Raw genomic sequence first — 16,315 nt, 5'->3', positions numbered from 1 at the left:
TACCTATCCCGGTGGCCATCTTTATGTCCTCAAAGCTGAATCCGTCGCCTTCGTTGAACATGAGGAGCACCAGCGTCTGGAGCAGCGACACCTGCAGCTCCTTCTTCCCCTTGAAGAGAAGGACAGCTCACGTGGGACGCCGCGTTCGCGCACCCCGCAGACCTCTTTAAGAGGCTGCTCTTTGCTCTCAAACTTTGTGTGCGCGGGGAATCTAAGAATTACTAATTGAACACCAAATAAGAAGAAATTAAGTTATGAGTTATACAAGAATAAAATGACTCAGGAGTGCACTTAAGTCTTCTCTTGAAATAACTCTGGACAGAGCACGAGAAGGCACGGTGACGAGGCCGGGCTGGAGGGGAAGCTGGCAGGAGACGCAGCTGATGCTGCATGAAGAGAACAAGGACCCTGCGAACAGGCGCACACGTCACACCTCGCTCGACTGCAGGTCTGCGTGTCTGTCGGCTCCCTTTCCAAGCACCTGCTCCTTCCGTGCCGTGTCCCATGTCGGTGACTCAGTATTTCAAACCCGCCACCAGAAAAGGATTAGGACTTGCTGAAGGCTCACACGACAGTTAGCATTTTCTTGGCAATAAAGTATTAAGTTAAGGTACATAGTGGCTTCTCAGACGTAGCGCTGTCACATGCACAAAGCCATGTGACCCGCCTTATCGCGATACTCCCTCCACTGCAGCAGCTGACATGGGCCCCACCTCCTGTCACCCAGCCCCTGCCACGGACACTCGCCACGTGGTCACTGTGGGGAGGGGCACCCCGTGCAAGTGCTTCCTCTGGGCCCAGTCGGGCGTGTGGACAGTAAGGGGACCGTGGGATTTAACTCTCACGACACCTTAAAGAACTGTATGTGAGGTCTTCCCTGGTGGCGCAGTGGTTAAGAATCCGCCTGCCAATGCAGGGGACACGGGTTCGAGCCCTGGTCTGGGAAGATCCCACATGCCGCGGAGCAACTAAGCCCGGGCGCCACAACTACTGAGCCTGCGCTCTAGAGCCCGCAAGCCACAACTACTGAGCCAACGAGCCACAACTACTGAAGCCTGCACGCCTAGAGCCCGTGCTCCGTAACAAGAGAAGCCACCGCGATGAGAAACCCATGCACCGCAATGCCCGCTCGCCACAACTAGAGAAAGCCCTCACACAGCAACGAAGACCCAACGCAGCCAAAAAAGAAACAAATAAATCAATTTATTAAAAAAAAGAAAAAGCAAGAACTATATGTAGCGTGTGTGGTTTTGTGTATATGACCCTGTACAATAACACACAATGAAATGTGTACGGATAATTTATGTGTAATTGTATATTTAATTTATATGAAAATGCATAGTTAACGTAGTACAACTGCAAAACAGTAATTCTGTAATTTTTTGGCTCAGTATACATAATTGAATTTTGTTTACAAAATTGAAGTTAAGTTCGAATATGGACTGTTTTGTGACATGTTTCTTTCACTTATCAATACACTGTATGCATTTTCCCTTCCTAAATTGTCACTTTTAATAACAGCACTGAAACAAATATTCTTACTCATTAATCTGTGAAAATGTTTTATGAAGACGAATTCCCAGAGTTGGAACTACTTGCAACCAAGCCCGTGACTGCAGGTTCTGAGACGCAGCACCACTGCCCTCTGCAGGGCTCACGGGCTCCTTCCCGCAGGGGGCGAGGCTGCTGCTCTTTTAGTTGTAGCCTGTCAGTTTCCTAGTCAGAGTTTCAGTCTCACTTTTATGAACTGCCTCTTCACAGCCTTAGTTTTTTTTTTTTTTTTTTTTTTTGCGGTACGCGGGCCTCTCGCTGCTGTGGCCTCTCCTGTTGCGGAGCACAGGCTCCAGCCACGCAGGCTCAGCGGCCATGGCTCACGGGCCCAGCCGCTCCGTGGCATGTGGGATCTTCCCAGACCGGGGCACGAATCCGCGTCCCCTGCATCGGCAGGCGGACTCTCAACCACTGCGCCACCAGGGAAGCCCAGCTCTATTTTTAATTAGGTAAATGCTTCTCTATTCTAATTAATTTTTATTGATTAGAATAGTAATCCTTCGACTGTTTCATTTTATTGACCTTTGAAAAGCCAGTGTTGAGTTATATTGAGTAAACGCTTCCTTTCTTTGCTACCAAAGTTCAATCACAATCAAAAAACGTTCTATTAACATACTTCAGAAAAGTAAAAAGTGCAGGAGACACAGGACTTACCTCTTTAAACTCCGCTTTCAACACAGCGTGGCCCAGTGTAGTTTGCCACTGAAGCTTTCGACCGCTGTGCTTTCCAAGATAAAACGTCTTGAATACTTCCTGAAGTTTAATCATCTGTCAAGCCAAGGAAACAACAAATTTAATTATGCTAAACACCTTTAACCTGAAGAACCACATACTGTTCAGTGTTCACGGCTGAATGAAAAGTCAGTTCTGTGTTTTGACAGCTGCCGCCACCTGCTGGGGCCCTGAGGTTGTCGCGATTTCAGTGGTACTTTCTGGGAGGGCTCCTGACGCCGTCCAGGACGTGAGGCTGGGACCTCCCTCCCGAGCCCCCGGGGGCTTCCTCGGCCCCTCCCACAGCCTCTGTGCCCTGGAGCACCCGCGGCTCTCATCAGGCTTCACCTGGTGAGCCGACCCCTCTCGACAGCCTCCCTCTGCAGCCTCCCCCTGCCCCCGGGCGGGCGCCCGACACCCTCATCACGAGGATTCCCGTCTCCAACTGGCGACCACGCCTTCTGGGTCTTTTTGGGTTTGTCTTCTCGCCCTAGAGCCCCAGGGCCCGCACTCCACTCGGCCCTGGCAGTGTCAAGAGCCGAGGCCCAGGTCCTAGGAGGGGGTTCAGTCCTCCCCTGGGCCCGGCCCCCCCGACTCCACAGCGTGCACCTCCTCTTCCCACCCCTCTGCCAGGTCCGGAGCTGCTCGCCGGCACTGTCACCAGCCCACTGGACGGGGTGCTAAGGGAGCGGGACCTGGACCTGAGCTACTGCAAAGCAGGGCCGAGGGATGAGGGCCTGGGCCCGCAGCCTCGCAGCTGCCTGGCAACTCCTCTTCACGCTTCCAAACTCAGCTCCTAGTCACCCCACGGACCCATGAGCCAGCTTCAATACATCAAGTCCCAGGCATGATGTCACTGCATGTCTAAGTATTTCAGAACACAGCTAACAGACAAGGACTCTTCTAGAAAACGGGTCTACTGTACCATCTCACACCTAAAAAAAAGTCAACAGTGTGATAATCCTTCCAATGCAGACGTCTCTTAAAATTATTTCCTGGAGATTAATTCCCAGGAGTGGAAATAATAATAATGATTATAATAAGGTAGCAGCAGCTAACACTGGGTGCTTACTAGCCAGTTAACTGTTCTAGGCTCAACAAAGATCAAAGACCTAAATATAATTAAAACTACAAAGCTCTTAGAAGAAAACATAGGCACAAATTTTCGTGACCTTGGATTTGGCAATAGTTTTTTAGATACGACCAAAAGTACAAGTAACAACAGAAAAAAACAGATTAAGTGGACTTCATCAAAATTAAAAACTTTTATGCAGAGGACACTATCAAGAAAATAAAAAAACTCACAGAAGATATCTGCAAGTCACATGTCTGATAAGGATCTAATGTCTGGAACACAGAAAGAACTCTCACCACTTAACAGACAGAAAACACAATTAAAAAATGGGCAGACAACTGAATAAATAAATGTAACAGGATTAACAGACGAGTAATAAACCTTTTGAATTAAAAAACAAAAATGGGCAGAGGACTTGAATAGACAATTCTCCAAAGAAGGTCTACAAATAGCCAATAAGCACATGGCAAGATGCTCCACGTCATCAGTCACCAGGCAAAAGCAAGTCTAACCAAAATGAGACACCGATTCCTACCAAGAGGACTATGTCATAAAAAATGAAAAATAACAAACGCTGGTGAGGAGGTGTGGAAATTGGAACCCCTGTGAGTTGCTGATGGGAACATAAAATGGCGTAGGTGCTATGAAAAATGGTGGTAGTTCGTCAAAAAAGTTGAACAGTTATCACATGAACCAGCAATTCTACTCCTAGGGATAGACCCCAAAAAGCCGACAACGGGTAATCAAACACGGCACACACATGTTCACAGGAGCATCGTTCACGACAGTCAGAAGGTGGAAATAGCCCACATGCCCATCGATGGATGGATACACGAAGGTGGTCCATGTACCCGGTGGAGCGTGATTCAGCCTTAAATTGGCATGAAGATGCCACACGCGACGGCGTGGATGAACCCTGAGGACATGATGCTTAGTGCGAGAAGCCCAACCGAAAAGGCCACACAACGTACGATCTCATTTATAGCAAACGTCTAGAACAAGTAGATCCAGAACAAGTAGATCAGTGGTTGCCTAAGTCTGGGGAGGGGAGAGAGGGGAGAGAGGGGAGAGAGGGGAGAGAGGGGAGAGAGGGGAGAGAGGGGAGAGAGGGGAGAGAGGGGAGAGAGGGGAGAGAGGGGAGAGAGGGGAGAGAGGGGAGAGAGGGGAGAGAGAGGAGAGAGAGGAGAGAGAGGAGAGAGAGGAGAGAGAGGAGGAGGGAGGGGGAGGGGGCGAGAGAGAGAGAGAGAGAGACAGAGACAGAGAGAGAGACAGAGAGAGAGAGAGAGAGAGAGAGAGTGTGTGTGTGTGTGCGTGTGTGTGTGTGTAGTGGGGATGGGGGATGGGAGGGACTGCATACTGGGTCAGGGCTTCTGTTTGGGATAACGGAAAAGTTCTGAACTTTCCATAACTTAATGCCACTGAGCTGTACACAAAACTGTAGGTGTATTTTACCAAGTACGAGTATTTGGTAAGCCCCAAACACCTTTTGCTAGAAGACCAAGGTTCTCAAGAGTGCAGGGGTCCATGCTGAAGCACAGGAGCTAGGCGAGCCCCCGCAAGCCAGAGGTGGGGTAATCTCAGCATCAAATAGGTAAGAATCCAGGAGTGCACACTGACAGAGACGGAGGAAAAATAAGTAAATTCGTGGGGCAGAGGGGAAGGCTCGTCCTAGGAAGAGGATGCCAACTTCTAAACAGAGAGAAACGGGAGATGGGACGGGATCACTACTTGTAGGTGAGCATGGACCCGGGCAAGTGAGTCTGATGGGGACTAAGAGGTTCACATCGTCCTCGAATTCTCCCCACAAATTATTTGATAACTACAAACCGGCTGACACCTTAACCAGGTGAGCACAGGTATCATCATCACCAGGGGCAAAGGAACAGCGTGCGGCCCTGGCCCAGGGACCGAGAAGACCGCGGCGGGACCTGCACGGCCGGCGTCTAACCCGCCAGCAAGCCAGGAGCCTGTGAGAGCCACCTGCAGTTCCAAAAGGCCTGCGTCGTGAGGGAGAAGGAAGTGGGTGCTGCTGCCCCCACTGAAGGGGACTGCAGACACGGCTGCGGGCGACGTGGGGGCCTGGGCTGGGCCTGGCAACCAGAGAAAACGCCACGCGGGACGCGGCTGGGACACTGACAAAGTCGGAATATGGCGACATGCAGGATGGGGGCGGAACATCCACGTCAACTCTCTGCACTTGGCAGTGTCCTCTGGTTCTATTCCCAGGAAATCCCCTCTAACGTACTGTGATTAAAGGACATGATGCAACCTACTCTCAAGTGGATCAGGAAACAACGCACATTATGGGGAGTGTGATGGGCACGCCTGGCGGCGCTAGGGAGTGGTGGCGGGTACTGGGAACCCTGAACCGTTCTTGCAAATTCCTCTAAGCCTGAATTGTTTGGCGTTTTTTTTTTTTTTAATTTTTGAAGTTTATTTATTTTTATACAGCAGGTTCTTATTATCCATTTTATACACATCGGTGTATACATGTCAATCCCAATCTCCCAGTTCATCACACCACCACCCCAACCCCCTGCCGCTTTCCCCCTTTGGTGTCCATACGTTTGTTCTCTACATCTGTGTCTACTTCTGCCCTGCAAACTGGTTCATCTGTACCATTCTTCTAGGTTCCACATATATGCATTAACATACGATATTTGTTTTTCTCTTTCTGACTTACTTCACTCTGCGTGACAGTCTCTAGAGCCATCCACGTCTCTACAAATGACCCAATTTTGTTCCTTTTTATGTCTGAGTAATATTCCATTGTATACATGTACCGCATCTTCTTTATCCATTCATCTGTCGATGGGCATTTAGGTTGCTTCCATGCCATGGCTACTGTAAATAGTGCTGCAATGAACATTGGGGTGCATGTGCCTTTTTGAATCATGGTTTTCTCTGGGTATATGCCCAGTAGTGGGATTGCTGGGTCATATGGTAGTTCTATTTTTAGTTTTTTAAGGAACCTCCATACTGTTCTCCATAGTGACTGTATCAATTTACATTCCCACCAACAGTGCAAGAGGGTTCCCTTTTCTCCACACCCTCTCCAGCATTTGTTGTTTGTAGATTTTCTGATGATGCCCATTCTAACTGGTGTGAGGCGATATCTCATTGTAGTTTTGATTTGCATTTCTCTAATAATTAGTGATGTTGAGCAGCTTTTCATGTGCCTCTTGGCCGTCTGTATGTCATCTTGGGAGAAATGTCTATTTAGGTCTTCTGCCCATTTTTTGGATTGGGTTGTTCGTTTTTTTAATATTGAGCTGCATGAGCTGTTTATATATTGTGGAGATTAATCCTTTGTCCATTGATTCACTTGCAAATATTTTCTCCCATTCTGAGGGTTGTCTTTTCGTCTTGTTTGTAGTTTCCTTTGCTTTGCAAAAGCTTTAAAGTATCATTAGGTCCAATTTGTTTATTCTTGTTTTTATTTCCATTACTCTAGGAGGTGGATCAAAAAAGATCTTGCTGTGATTTATGTCAAAGAGTGTTCTTCCTATGTTTTCTTCTAAGAGTTCTCTAGTGCCCGGTCTTACATTTAGGTCTCTAATCCATTTTGAGTTTACTTTCGTGTATGGTGTTAGGGAGTGTTCTAGTTTCATTCTTTCACATGTAGCTGTCCAGTTTTCCCAGCACCGCTTATTGAAGAGACTGTCTTTTCTCCACTGTATATCCTTGCCTCCTTTTGTCATAGATTAGTTGACCATAGGTGCGTGGGTTTATCTCTGGGCTTTCTAACCTGTTCCATTGATCTATATTTCTGTTATTGTGCCAGCACCATATTGTCTTGATTACTGTAACTTTGTAGTAGAGTCTGAAGTCAGGGAGTCTGATTCCTCCAGCTCCGTTTTTTTCCCCTCAAGATTGCTTTGGCTATTCGGGGTCTTTTGGGTCTCCACACAAATTTTAAGGTTTTTTGTTCTAGTTCTGTAAAAAAATGCCACTGGTAATTTGTTAGGGATTGCACTGCATCTGTAGATTGCTTTGGGTAGTACAGTCATTTTCACAATACTGATTCTTTCAATCCAAGAACATGGCATATCTCTCCATCTGTTTGTGTCATCTTTGATTTCTTTCATCAGTGTCAGTTTTCTGAGTACAGGTCTTTTATCTCCTTAGGTAGGTTTATTCCTAGGTATTTTATCCTTTTTGTTGCATTGGTGAATGGGACTGTTTCCTTAATTTCTCTTTCTGATTTTTCGTTGTTAGTGTATAGGAATGCAAGAGATTTCTGTGCATTAATTTTGTATCCTGCAGCTTTACCAAATTCATTGCTTAGCTCTAGGAGTTTTCTGGTGGCATCTTTAGGATTCTCTATGTATAGTATCATGCAATCTGCAAATAGTGACAGTTTTACTTCTTCTTTTCCAACTTGTATGCCTTTTCTTTTTCATCTCTGACTGCCATGGCTAGGACTTCCAAAACTATGTCGAATAGTGGCAACAGTGGACATCCTTGTCTTGTTCCTGATCTTAGAGGAAATGCTTTCAGTTTTTCACCACTGAGAATGATGCTGGCTGTGGGTTTGTTGTATATGGCCTTTATTATGTTGAGGTAGGTTCCCTCTATGCCCACTTTCTGGAGAGTGTTTATCATAAATGGGTGTTGAATTTTGTCAAAAGCTTTTTCTGCATCTATTGAGATGATCATATGGTATTTATTCTTCAATTTGTTAATATGGTGTATCACTTGATTGATTTGCGTATATTGAAGAATCCTTGCATCCCTGGGATAAATCCCACTTGATCATGGTGTACGATCCTTTTAATGTGTTGTTGGATTCTGTTTGCTAGTATTTTGTTGAGGATTTCTGCATGTATAATTCATCAGTGATACTGATCTGTAATTTTCTCTTTTTGTAGTACGTTTGCCTGGTGTTGGTATCAGGGTGATGGTGGCCTCATAGAATGAGTTTGGGAGTGTTCCTTCCTCTGCAATTTTTTGGAAGAGTTTGAGAAGGATGGGTGTTAGCTCTTCTTTAAATGTTTAACAGAATTCACCTGTGAAGCCACCTGGTCCTGGACTTTTGTTTGTTGGGAGATTTTTAATCACAGTTTCAATTTCATTACTTGTGACTGATCTGTTCACATTTTCTATTTCTTCCTGGTTCATTCTTAGAAGGTTATACCTTTCTAAGAATTTGTCCATTTCTTCCAGGTTGTCCATTTTATTGGCACAGAGCTGCCTGTAGTAGTCTCTTACGATGCTTTATATTTCTGCGGTGTCCATTGTAACTTCTCCTTTTTAATTTCTAATTTTATTGATTTGCGTCCTCTCCCTCTTTTTCCTTTTTTTTAAAATTTTATTTACTTATTTATGGCTGCACTGGGTCTTCGTTGCTGCACACGGGCTTTCTCTAGTTGCGGCGAGCGGGGGCTACCCTTTGTTGTGGTGCACATGCTTCTCATCGCGGTGGCTTCTCTCATTGCGGAGCACAGGCTCTAGGCACATGGGCTTCAATAGTTGTGGCACGTGGGTTCTAGAGTGCAGGCTCAGTAGTTGTGGCGCGTGGGCTTAGTTGCTCCACGGCATGTGGGATCTTCCTGGACCAGGACTCGCATCTGTGACCCCTGCATTGGCAGGCAGATTCTTAACCACTGCACCACCAGGGAAGTCCTGCTCCCTCTTCCTCTTGGTGAGTCTGGCTAAAGGTTTAGCAATTTTGTTTATCTTCTCAGAGAACCAGCTTTTAGTTCTACTGATCTTTGCTATTGTTTTCTTTGTTTCTATTTCATTTCTTTCTGCTCTGATCTTTATGATTTCTTTCCTTCTGCTAACTTCAGGGTTTTTTAGTTCCTCTTTCTCTAGTTCCTTTAGGTGTAAGGTTAGGTTGTTTGTTTGAGTTTTTCTTGTTTCTTGAGGTAGGCTTGTATTGCTATAAACTTCCCTCTTAGAACTGCTTTTGCTGCATCCCATAGGTTTTGGATCGGCGTGTTTTCGTTGTCATTTGTCTCTAGGTAATTTCTGATTTCCTCTTTGATTTCTTCAGTGATCTCCTGGTTATTTAGTAACGTATTGTTTAGCCTCCATGTGTTTGTGATTTTTACGTTTTTTTCCCTGTAACTGATTTCTAATCTCAGAGCGTTGTGGTCAGAAAAGATGCTTGACATGATTTTGATTTTCTTAAATTTACCAAAGATTGATTTATGATCCAAGATGTGATCTATCCTGGAGAACGATCCATGTGCACTTGAAAAGAAAGTGTAATCTGCCATTTTTGGATGAAATGTCCTATAAATATCAATTAAATCTATCTGGTCTATTGTGTCATTTAAAGCTTGTGTTTCCTTATTAATTTTCTGTCTGGATGGTGTAGGTGAGGTGTTAAAGTCCCCCACTATTCTTGTGTTACTGTTGATTTCCTCTTTTACAGCTGTTAGCAGTTGCCTTACGTATTGAGGTGCTCCTATGTTGGGTGCATATATAATTGTTATATCTTCTTGGATTGATCACTTGATCATTATGTAGTGTCCTTCCCTGTCTCTTGTAACGTTCTTTATTTTAAAGTCTATTTCATCTGATACGAGTATTGCTACTCCAGCTTTCTTTTGATTTCCATTTTCATAGAATATCTTTCTCCATCCCCTCACTTTCAGTCTGTATGTGTCCCTAGGTCTGAAGTGGGTCTCTTGCAGACAGCATATGTATGGGTCTTGTTTTCGTATGCATTCAGCGAGCCTGTGTCTTTTGGTTGGAGCATTTAATCCATTCACGTTTAAGGTAATTATTGATACATATGTTCTTATGACCATTTTCTTAATTCCTATGGGTTTGTTTTTGTAGGTCTTTTTCTTCTCTTGTGTTTCCCACTTACAGAAGTTCCTTTAGCATTTGTTGTAGAGCTAGTTTGGTGGTGCTGAATTCTCTTAGCTTTTGCTTGTCTGTGAAACTTTTGATTTCTCCATCGAATCTGAATGAGATCCTTGCTGGGTAGAGTGATCTTGGTTGTAGGTTCTTCCCTTTCATCGCTTTAAATATGTCATGCCACTCCCTTCTGGCTTGTAGAGTTTCTGCTGAGAAATCAGCTGTTAACCTTATGGGGGTTCCCTTGTACGTTATTTGTCGTTTTTCCCTTGCTGCTTTCAATAATTTTTCTTTGCCTTTAATTTTTGCCAATTTGATTACTATGTGTCTTGTCATGTTTCTCCTTGGGTTTATCCTGTATGGGACTCTCTGTGCTTCCTGGACTTGGGTGGCTATTTCCTTTCCCATGTTAGGGAAGTTTTTGACTATAATCTCCTCAAATATTTTCTCAGGTCCTTTCTCTCTTCTCCTTCTGGGACCCCTATAATGTGAATGTTGTTGCATTTAATATTGTCCCAGAGGGCTCTTAGGTTGTCTTCATTTCTTTTCATTCTTTTTTCTTTATTCTGTTCCACAGCAGTGAATTCCACCATTCTGTCTTCCAGGTCACTTATCTGCTCTTCTGCCTCAGTTATTCTGCTATTGATTCCTTCTAGTGTATTTTTCATTTCAGTTATTGTATTGTTCATCTCTGTTTGTTTGTTCTTTAATTCTTCTAGGTCTTTGTTAAACATTTCTTGCATCTTCTCAATCTTTGCCTCCATTCTTTTTCCAAGGTCCTGGATCATCTTCACTATCATTATTCTGAATTCTTTTTCTGGAAGGCTGCCTACCTCCACTTCATTTAGTTGTTTCTCTGGGGTTTTATCTTGTTCCTTCATCTGGTACAAAGTCCTCTGCCTTTTCATTTTGTCTACCTTTCTGTGCATGTGGTCTTCCTTCCGCAGGCTGCAGAACTGTAGTTCTTCTTGCTTCTGCTGTCTGCCCTCTGGTGGATGAGGCTCTCTCAGCCTGAACTATTTTGATACAACTGAACAGACCTGCAGCACCATGAGTGGGGTACGCCCGGGGGGAGGAGGTAAGGGGTGTCTTCTGGCGAAGGTGACTGGGGAGACAAGTGTCTCCCAGACGGTGGGGGGGCGTGGTGGTTTTCTGCAGAAGAGGTTCCACTGGGAGGGTCACACCTGGGCCCGGGAGCACGAGAGAACCGGGTGCATGTGGCATGCCTCAGAGCCTTCCATCGGGTGGAGAGATTCAGGGAGGGAGGGCCGAGCCCATGGCTGTGGAGGTCCCTTGGGGCAAGCAGACACATAGGCTGGAGGCTGGGTGGGGCATGTGCGCAAGGGGAAGGAAGTGGAGGGGGCTTCCAGAGAACATCAGCATTCAGGATGGAGGGAAGGGAAAAAAGAGAAGAAAACCACAAAGGCAACTGACTAGTGGGGTCAGAAACAGAAGAACAGCCAAGGAAAGATACTGTCTTGAAAACAGGAAGAAGGGCTCCAAGAGGCAGTGCTCTGCCCCAGCTCCCAGGGTCCAGGGCTCCATGCCCAGCGCTCTTCCTGGAGGCCTGGCACCAGCCAGCTGGCGCCCTGACCAGCGGTCCAGGTGCTGCTTCCTTCTCTGCATGTTCCGTGCCCGAGCTCAGGGTTCTCCCCAGTACCCGCACGTCCCCAGAGAACCAGAGTGATGGCTGGCACACGCACCATCCCCTGCCCCTCGCGGGACCCTGGCACTGTCTACAACGGGCGGGAGGGACAGCCAGACAAGGAGGCCCATGGCTCCGCATGCAGGAACTTTTTTAAAAAGCGCCTGTGCCAGCACCTTCTTCACGGGCGGCCTGTGGACACGGAGACAAAAAGCGTCTACTGCGAACACTGTTTAGACAGAGACGACCGGGGTTTTGACCAAGTGCGTGATTTAAACACTCCTTGAAAGAGAGCACATCTGTGCCGGCATGGGTGCTACAAGGGGGAGGTCCGTGGGGCTCTGGAGCACCAGTATATGAATAACAAAGGGCATTCGGGCTTTAAAACGCTTACCTCTGGAGTTAGATGTACTTCCATGGGGGTGTATGTCGGCCAGTATCCCATCGTAAGTATGTTCACTGTCAGGTCTATAGAGCCTGGGTCACTTTGATTCTGCATATACTAAAAATAAAGAAAATCAGGACAGAATGATTACTTTAGAATATCACCAAAAAGAATTAATTCATTAAAAAGTAAATGGTGTCATTTTCAAAGTACAGTTTACCTTGTGTTTTCATTTATTTTAGTCCCTGGAACATATTTCACCAAAACCACACACCCTGTTCTAAAGTCACTAGAAATGTTTTCTCTTCTTTAGTCAAATAAGGACCATTAAAATCATTTAAGTCAAATTTTTAGTGTGCAATTTTAGGGATTATTTTCCCTTTTTCTTTTTTTGGCTATACTGCACAGCTCGCGGGATCTTAGTTCCCCAACCAGGGACTGAATCTGGGCCCCTGGTGGTGAAAGAGTGGAGTCTTAACCACTGGACTGCCAGGGAACTCCCAGGGATTATTTTTCTTTTTCATTTTGAATTTAAGTTTTTTGAATATGTGAGATGTTAACGGTGTAATTTTTAAGGACGAGGATTCTACACAATTCACACACTTATGTACATAATTTACATAATCATTTCTCACCATTTAAAATAGGATACTTTTTAAAAAGCTGTTTTACTTGACAAGAACACAACTTGCCTGCTTGAAATGAACCATGATGTCCTTAGAGAGCTCCATGTCCTTGAACATGCCTTCCAGCTTGCTGGTGAAAGCAGCCCCACACTCTGGACACAAGCGGACTGCAGGTGAGCATCCTGGGAGAACACCCATGGGGCACCAAGCCCCACCCCCGCCCCCCGCGCTCACCGTGCTTCAGCTTCGACAGCATAGACTTTTCAGCATCAACGGAGGCACTTTTTCCAACGAGGAGTCTTTTTGCTAAATCTTTCTTATAAAATGCCTCAAAGACATCTTTACCTATTTATGAGCAAGTGAGGACAAACGTTAAGTCATTAGATAGCCACCATGCAAACGTTCACCTCGACAGCTGAGACAGCCGGAGGGGCGTCCACCCTGACGCCAGCCAGCTCTACCCACTGAATCCCCACAAACACCTCACTCAGTTCGTGGCAGCCGTCACCCTAGTCCCTGTGGTAACAGCGAAGCGGACACATTCCTGTTTTTCTCAACAGAAGATGGGGCCCGACTACAGACGCTCTGTGGACACCGCGTCCTCTGTGCCCGGCGGTGAGGAGATGCCGCGAGCCCCGCTCACCGTGAATGAACCGGAATAGGATCATGATCTTGTCCAGGATCCTCTCCAGCTCCTCGTCCGTTGCTTCCTTATTACCTGCTCTCAATTTTGAATCAACGTGCTTTGCTGTAAGAGGTTCAATTATTTGAAAAGTAAGTATTCTTTATATAATACATATTCTAAATAGATGAAGGAAGAGATTTGATTTCTCCACATAAAAACTGAACAGTAACACTCTGGAACCTTTCCAAAATGACATTATTATGAGATAAAAAGGCAAACACCTGATTTTCTAAGATCTGTACTTTCAGGGCACGGAGAACAAACACTTTGATCCCATGCTGGGGCTCATGACCCATGAGTGCTCCAGAAATTGCAGTACCCCATCTTCAAGATGTGCTGTGATACATCCGGGTGAGACTTTCTCAAGAGAACGCACTCTTCTCAGGGCTGACAATGCAGGGACAGAGCAGTTCTGCTTGGGCTTCTTGTTTCTGAGATACACGAACCCACCATGACCTGGCTTAAGGAAGGCAGAACCCAAGCTCCCAAGAGTCTGAACCCATCTTTAGAGAAATCGCAATCCATAAAGTGGTTCAAAGGCTAAATTAAATTGCCTTTAAACTTCTCCTCTTGTTGCTTTTTTCCCCTTATCATTCTTTATTACGAAATATTCTGAACACACACAGAAGTAGTCACTGGTACAGTGACCCCATGTTCCCACCACACGTTTTCAACAACCCTCAACAGAGCCCAAGTCTGCATCACGCCTCCCCTGCCCTTTGCCTCCTGTCAGTCTCAAAAAAAAAATTAAAAAAATTTACTCACTAATGAAATTCTGTGAATCCTAAAATATTTTGATATTATCATGAAATAATTATATAAAGTGGTAATTTAAAAACTGTTTCATCTTAAAATATGCTATCTCCTGAGACGTCATTCAATTTTACCGTACTTTAATACTGACCGGAGGATACAAAGGTAGTGACTAAATAGCATCTCCTGTTAAGTATTATCTAGAGATTGATAGTTATCCTCATAACCTCGTGACGTTCATATGTAACAAACCTCAATCCAATTTCTGAGCAGAAATCACTGGCTTGTAGTCGACATAGAGAATCAGGGCTCATCCTTACAAAAACAACTCTGGAGCTGGGAGTAGTACAAACTAGGATAAATCTTTATGTCCCTTCCTCTCTTATGATGTCAAGCTCCATTTCCTTACAAAATCACAACTACATTCACCCTTATGCAAGTACCACGCACTTACATATGTATCCAATACACCTATAAGCACACACCTGTGTGCGTGGTTTTTTGGGAAGGTGTGTCCTGTTGAGGCATGTGCCCTGCCCTCCCCATACGGAGGCTGAACCTTTGGGAAACCATCTACTGGAACTCTGCTTTATCCCCTGTTAAGAAAAGGATAGAAGCGTGTGTTTCTACCGATCAGCTCTGCAGGTTTGTTTGGCCTCTTGTTGATGAACGATTCGAAGGACTCCTTCATCAGGTTGATGAACTTCTCGTTCCTCTGGAAGCACACTTCTATCACGTGGTCTACTCGGTCCTTGAAATCCAGCAGGTCCTGCACCATATCTTTATCTTTTTCAGGATTGATAACGATTGTTGTCCCAAAAGTCTGCAAAAACATACCCCAAGTCATCAACAGGTTTCCGGTACAACACAATTTTTCTCCTGCTATCAAACAATCATGATAGTTTATAGAAATTAATCACTCCTGGTGTTAAACACTAAATAGTTGCAAAGGTTCCACAAATTTAGTCCACCTTCTACAAATTAAGTGGGTGTGCAACTAATGCTTTAGGGTTACGATTCTGCTTCTGGAGGAATTTGTCAATTGCTGGGGAAACGTCTGCTGCTTTCCGAAGAAAAAACTTTTACTTATAAATTCCTCAAATAGAAAGTAACCCCCTTAACCTGATACACCTATTTGGACTTCCTGACTATAGTTTTCTTTCCCCTTCACTTCTAACCGTGGGTGGTTTAGAGCCTGGTTCTTAGCCTGTATTTTTAATTTAAAGATGCTATTTAAACATTACGAAAAGCCTGTGCGTGACAACAACAGTTTGCTATCTGACGAAAAACTACCAGCTGAAGAGACACTGAACACAACCGTGGTTCAATGTAAGACACATCTTCACAGGAAACACACACAGTTGCACGTCAAAGGTGCCCGTGGAGGCTGATCGCTGGTGAAAAGGTACAAATGGCATGGCATAAAGACCTTCTGGAGAGGGACAGGGCATGACCAGCAGGGGCAGGAGGGACTCACTCTTCACTCTGTACCCCTTCACACTGACAGGATTTTAAAATAATGTACATAAGACCACGACACATGAGGGTCAGCTTTATTTTGTGAGGAAACACTGTGCTGTCACGGCGTAACTGCTTATCATTAGTGGACCCTCGGAACCGTGTTCACACACTGACTTTTCCTGCCGAGAATGGACACTGCAAAGGTGAGCTCCTGTGTTCAGCACCCGCTCCTGTTCTCTCAGGACTACTGGTCGGCAAAACCCTAAATCTCCACTGGCCTTTCTTAACGTAAAGCTCCAGTGCTGACCCAGCGTGAGCCGCCTATGCCTTTCAGCTCAGTGCAACCACACAAAATCCTGGCGGCATGTGTGCGTGTGTGCGTGTGTCCAAGCTGGCCACATGCAGACCAACATGTGACTTCAGGCCTGATTATTTCCTTTATCTTTTTCCTCAGCTGAATTTTCCCTGTGACAGTCACAGATTCACGTGCAGCAGAAACAGTGGCGATGTCCTCGCACACTAAGCCTCGTCTCCCCGACGGTGCCCTGTGGGAAGCTACTGAGCAGCGCCCCAGCCAGGACACTGGCCTTGACACAGCCCACCCGTTCCA

General features: G+C 45.5%; 1 protein-coding gene across 1 annotated transcript in view; it reads right to left on the bottom strand.

The window, feature by feature from the left end:
• The window catches only part of CUL4A (cullin 4A), a 44,757-nt gene that overhangs the window by 4,960 nt on the left and 23,482 nt on the right, over window positions 1–16,315 (bottom strand). The window contains exons 11-17 of the mRNA XM_059995872.1: window positions 14,875–15,067; window positions 13,450–13,554; window positions 13,041–13,151; window positions 12,873–12,958; window positions 12,190–12,297; window positions 2,206–2,319; window positions 4–109 (exon numbers count right to left, since the gene is read on the bottom strand). Of these exons, the coding sequence (XP_059851855.1) occupies window positions 4–109; window positions 2,206–2,319; window positions 12,190–12,297; window positions 12,873–12,958; window positions 13,041–13,151; window positions 13,450–13,554; window positions 14,875–15,067 (823 nt within the window). The remainder of the gene's footprint in view (window positions 1–3; window positions 110–2,205; window positions 2,320–12,189; window positions 12,298–12,872; window positions 12,959–13,040; window positions 13,152–13,449; window positions 13,555–14,874; window positions 15,068–16,315) is intronic.

This window comes from Delphinus delphis, chromosome 18 (assembly GCF_949987515.2).
Source record: "Delphinus delphis chromosome 18, mDelDel1.2, whole genome shotgun sequence".
Taxonomy (NCBI): Eukaryota; Metazoa; Chordata; class Mammalia; order Artiodactyla; family Delphinidae; genus Delphinus; species Delphinus delphis.
The sequence above is the reverse complement of the archived record's forward strand: the minus strand, read 5'-3'. Positions and strand labels throughout refer to the sequence as shown.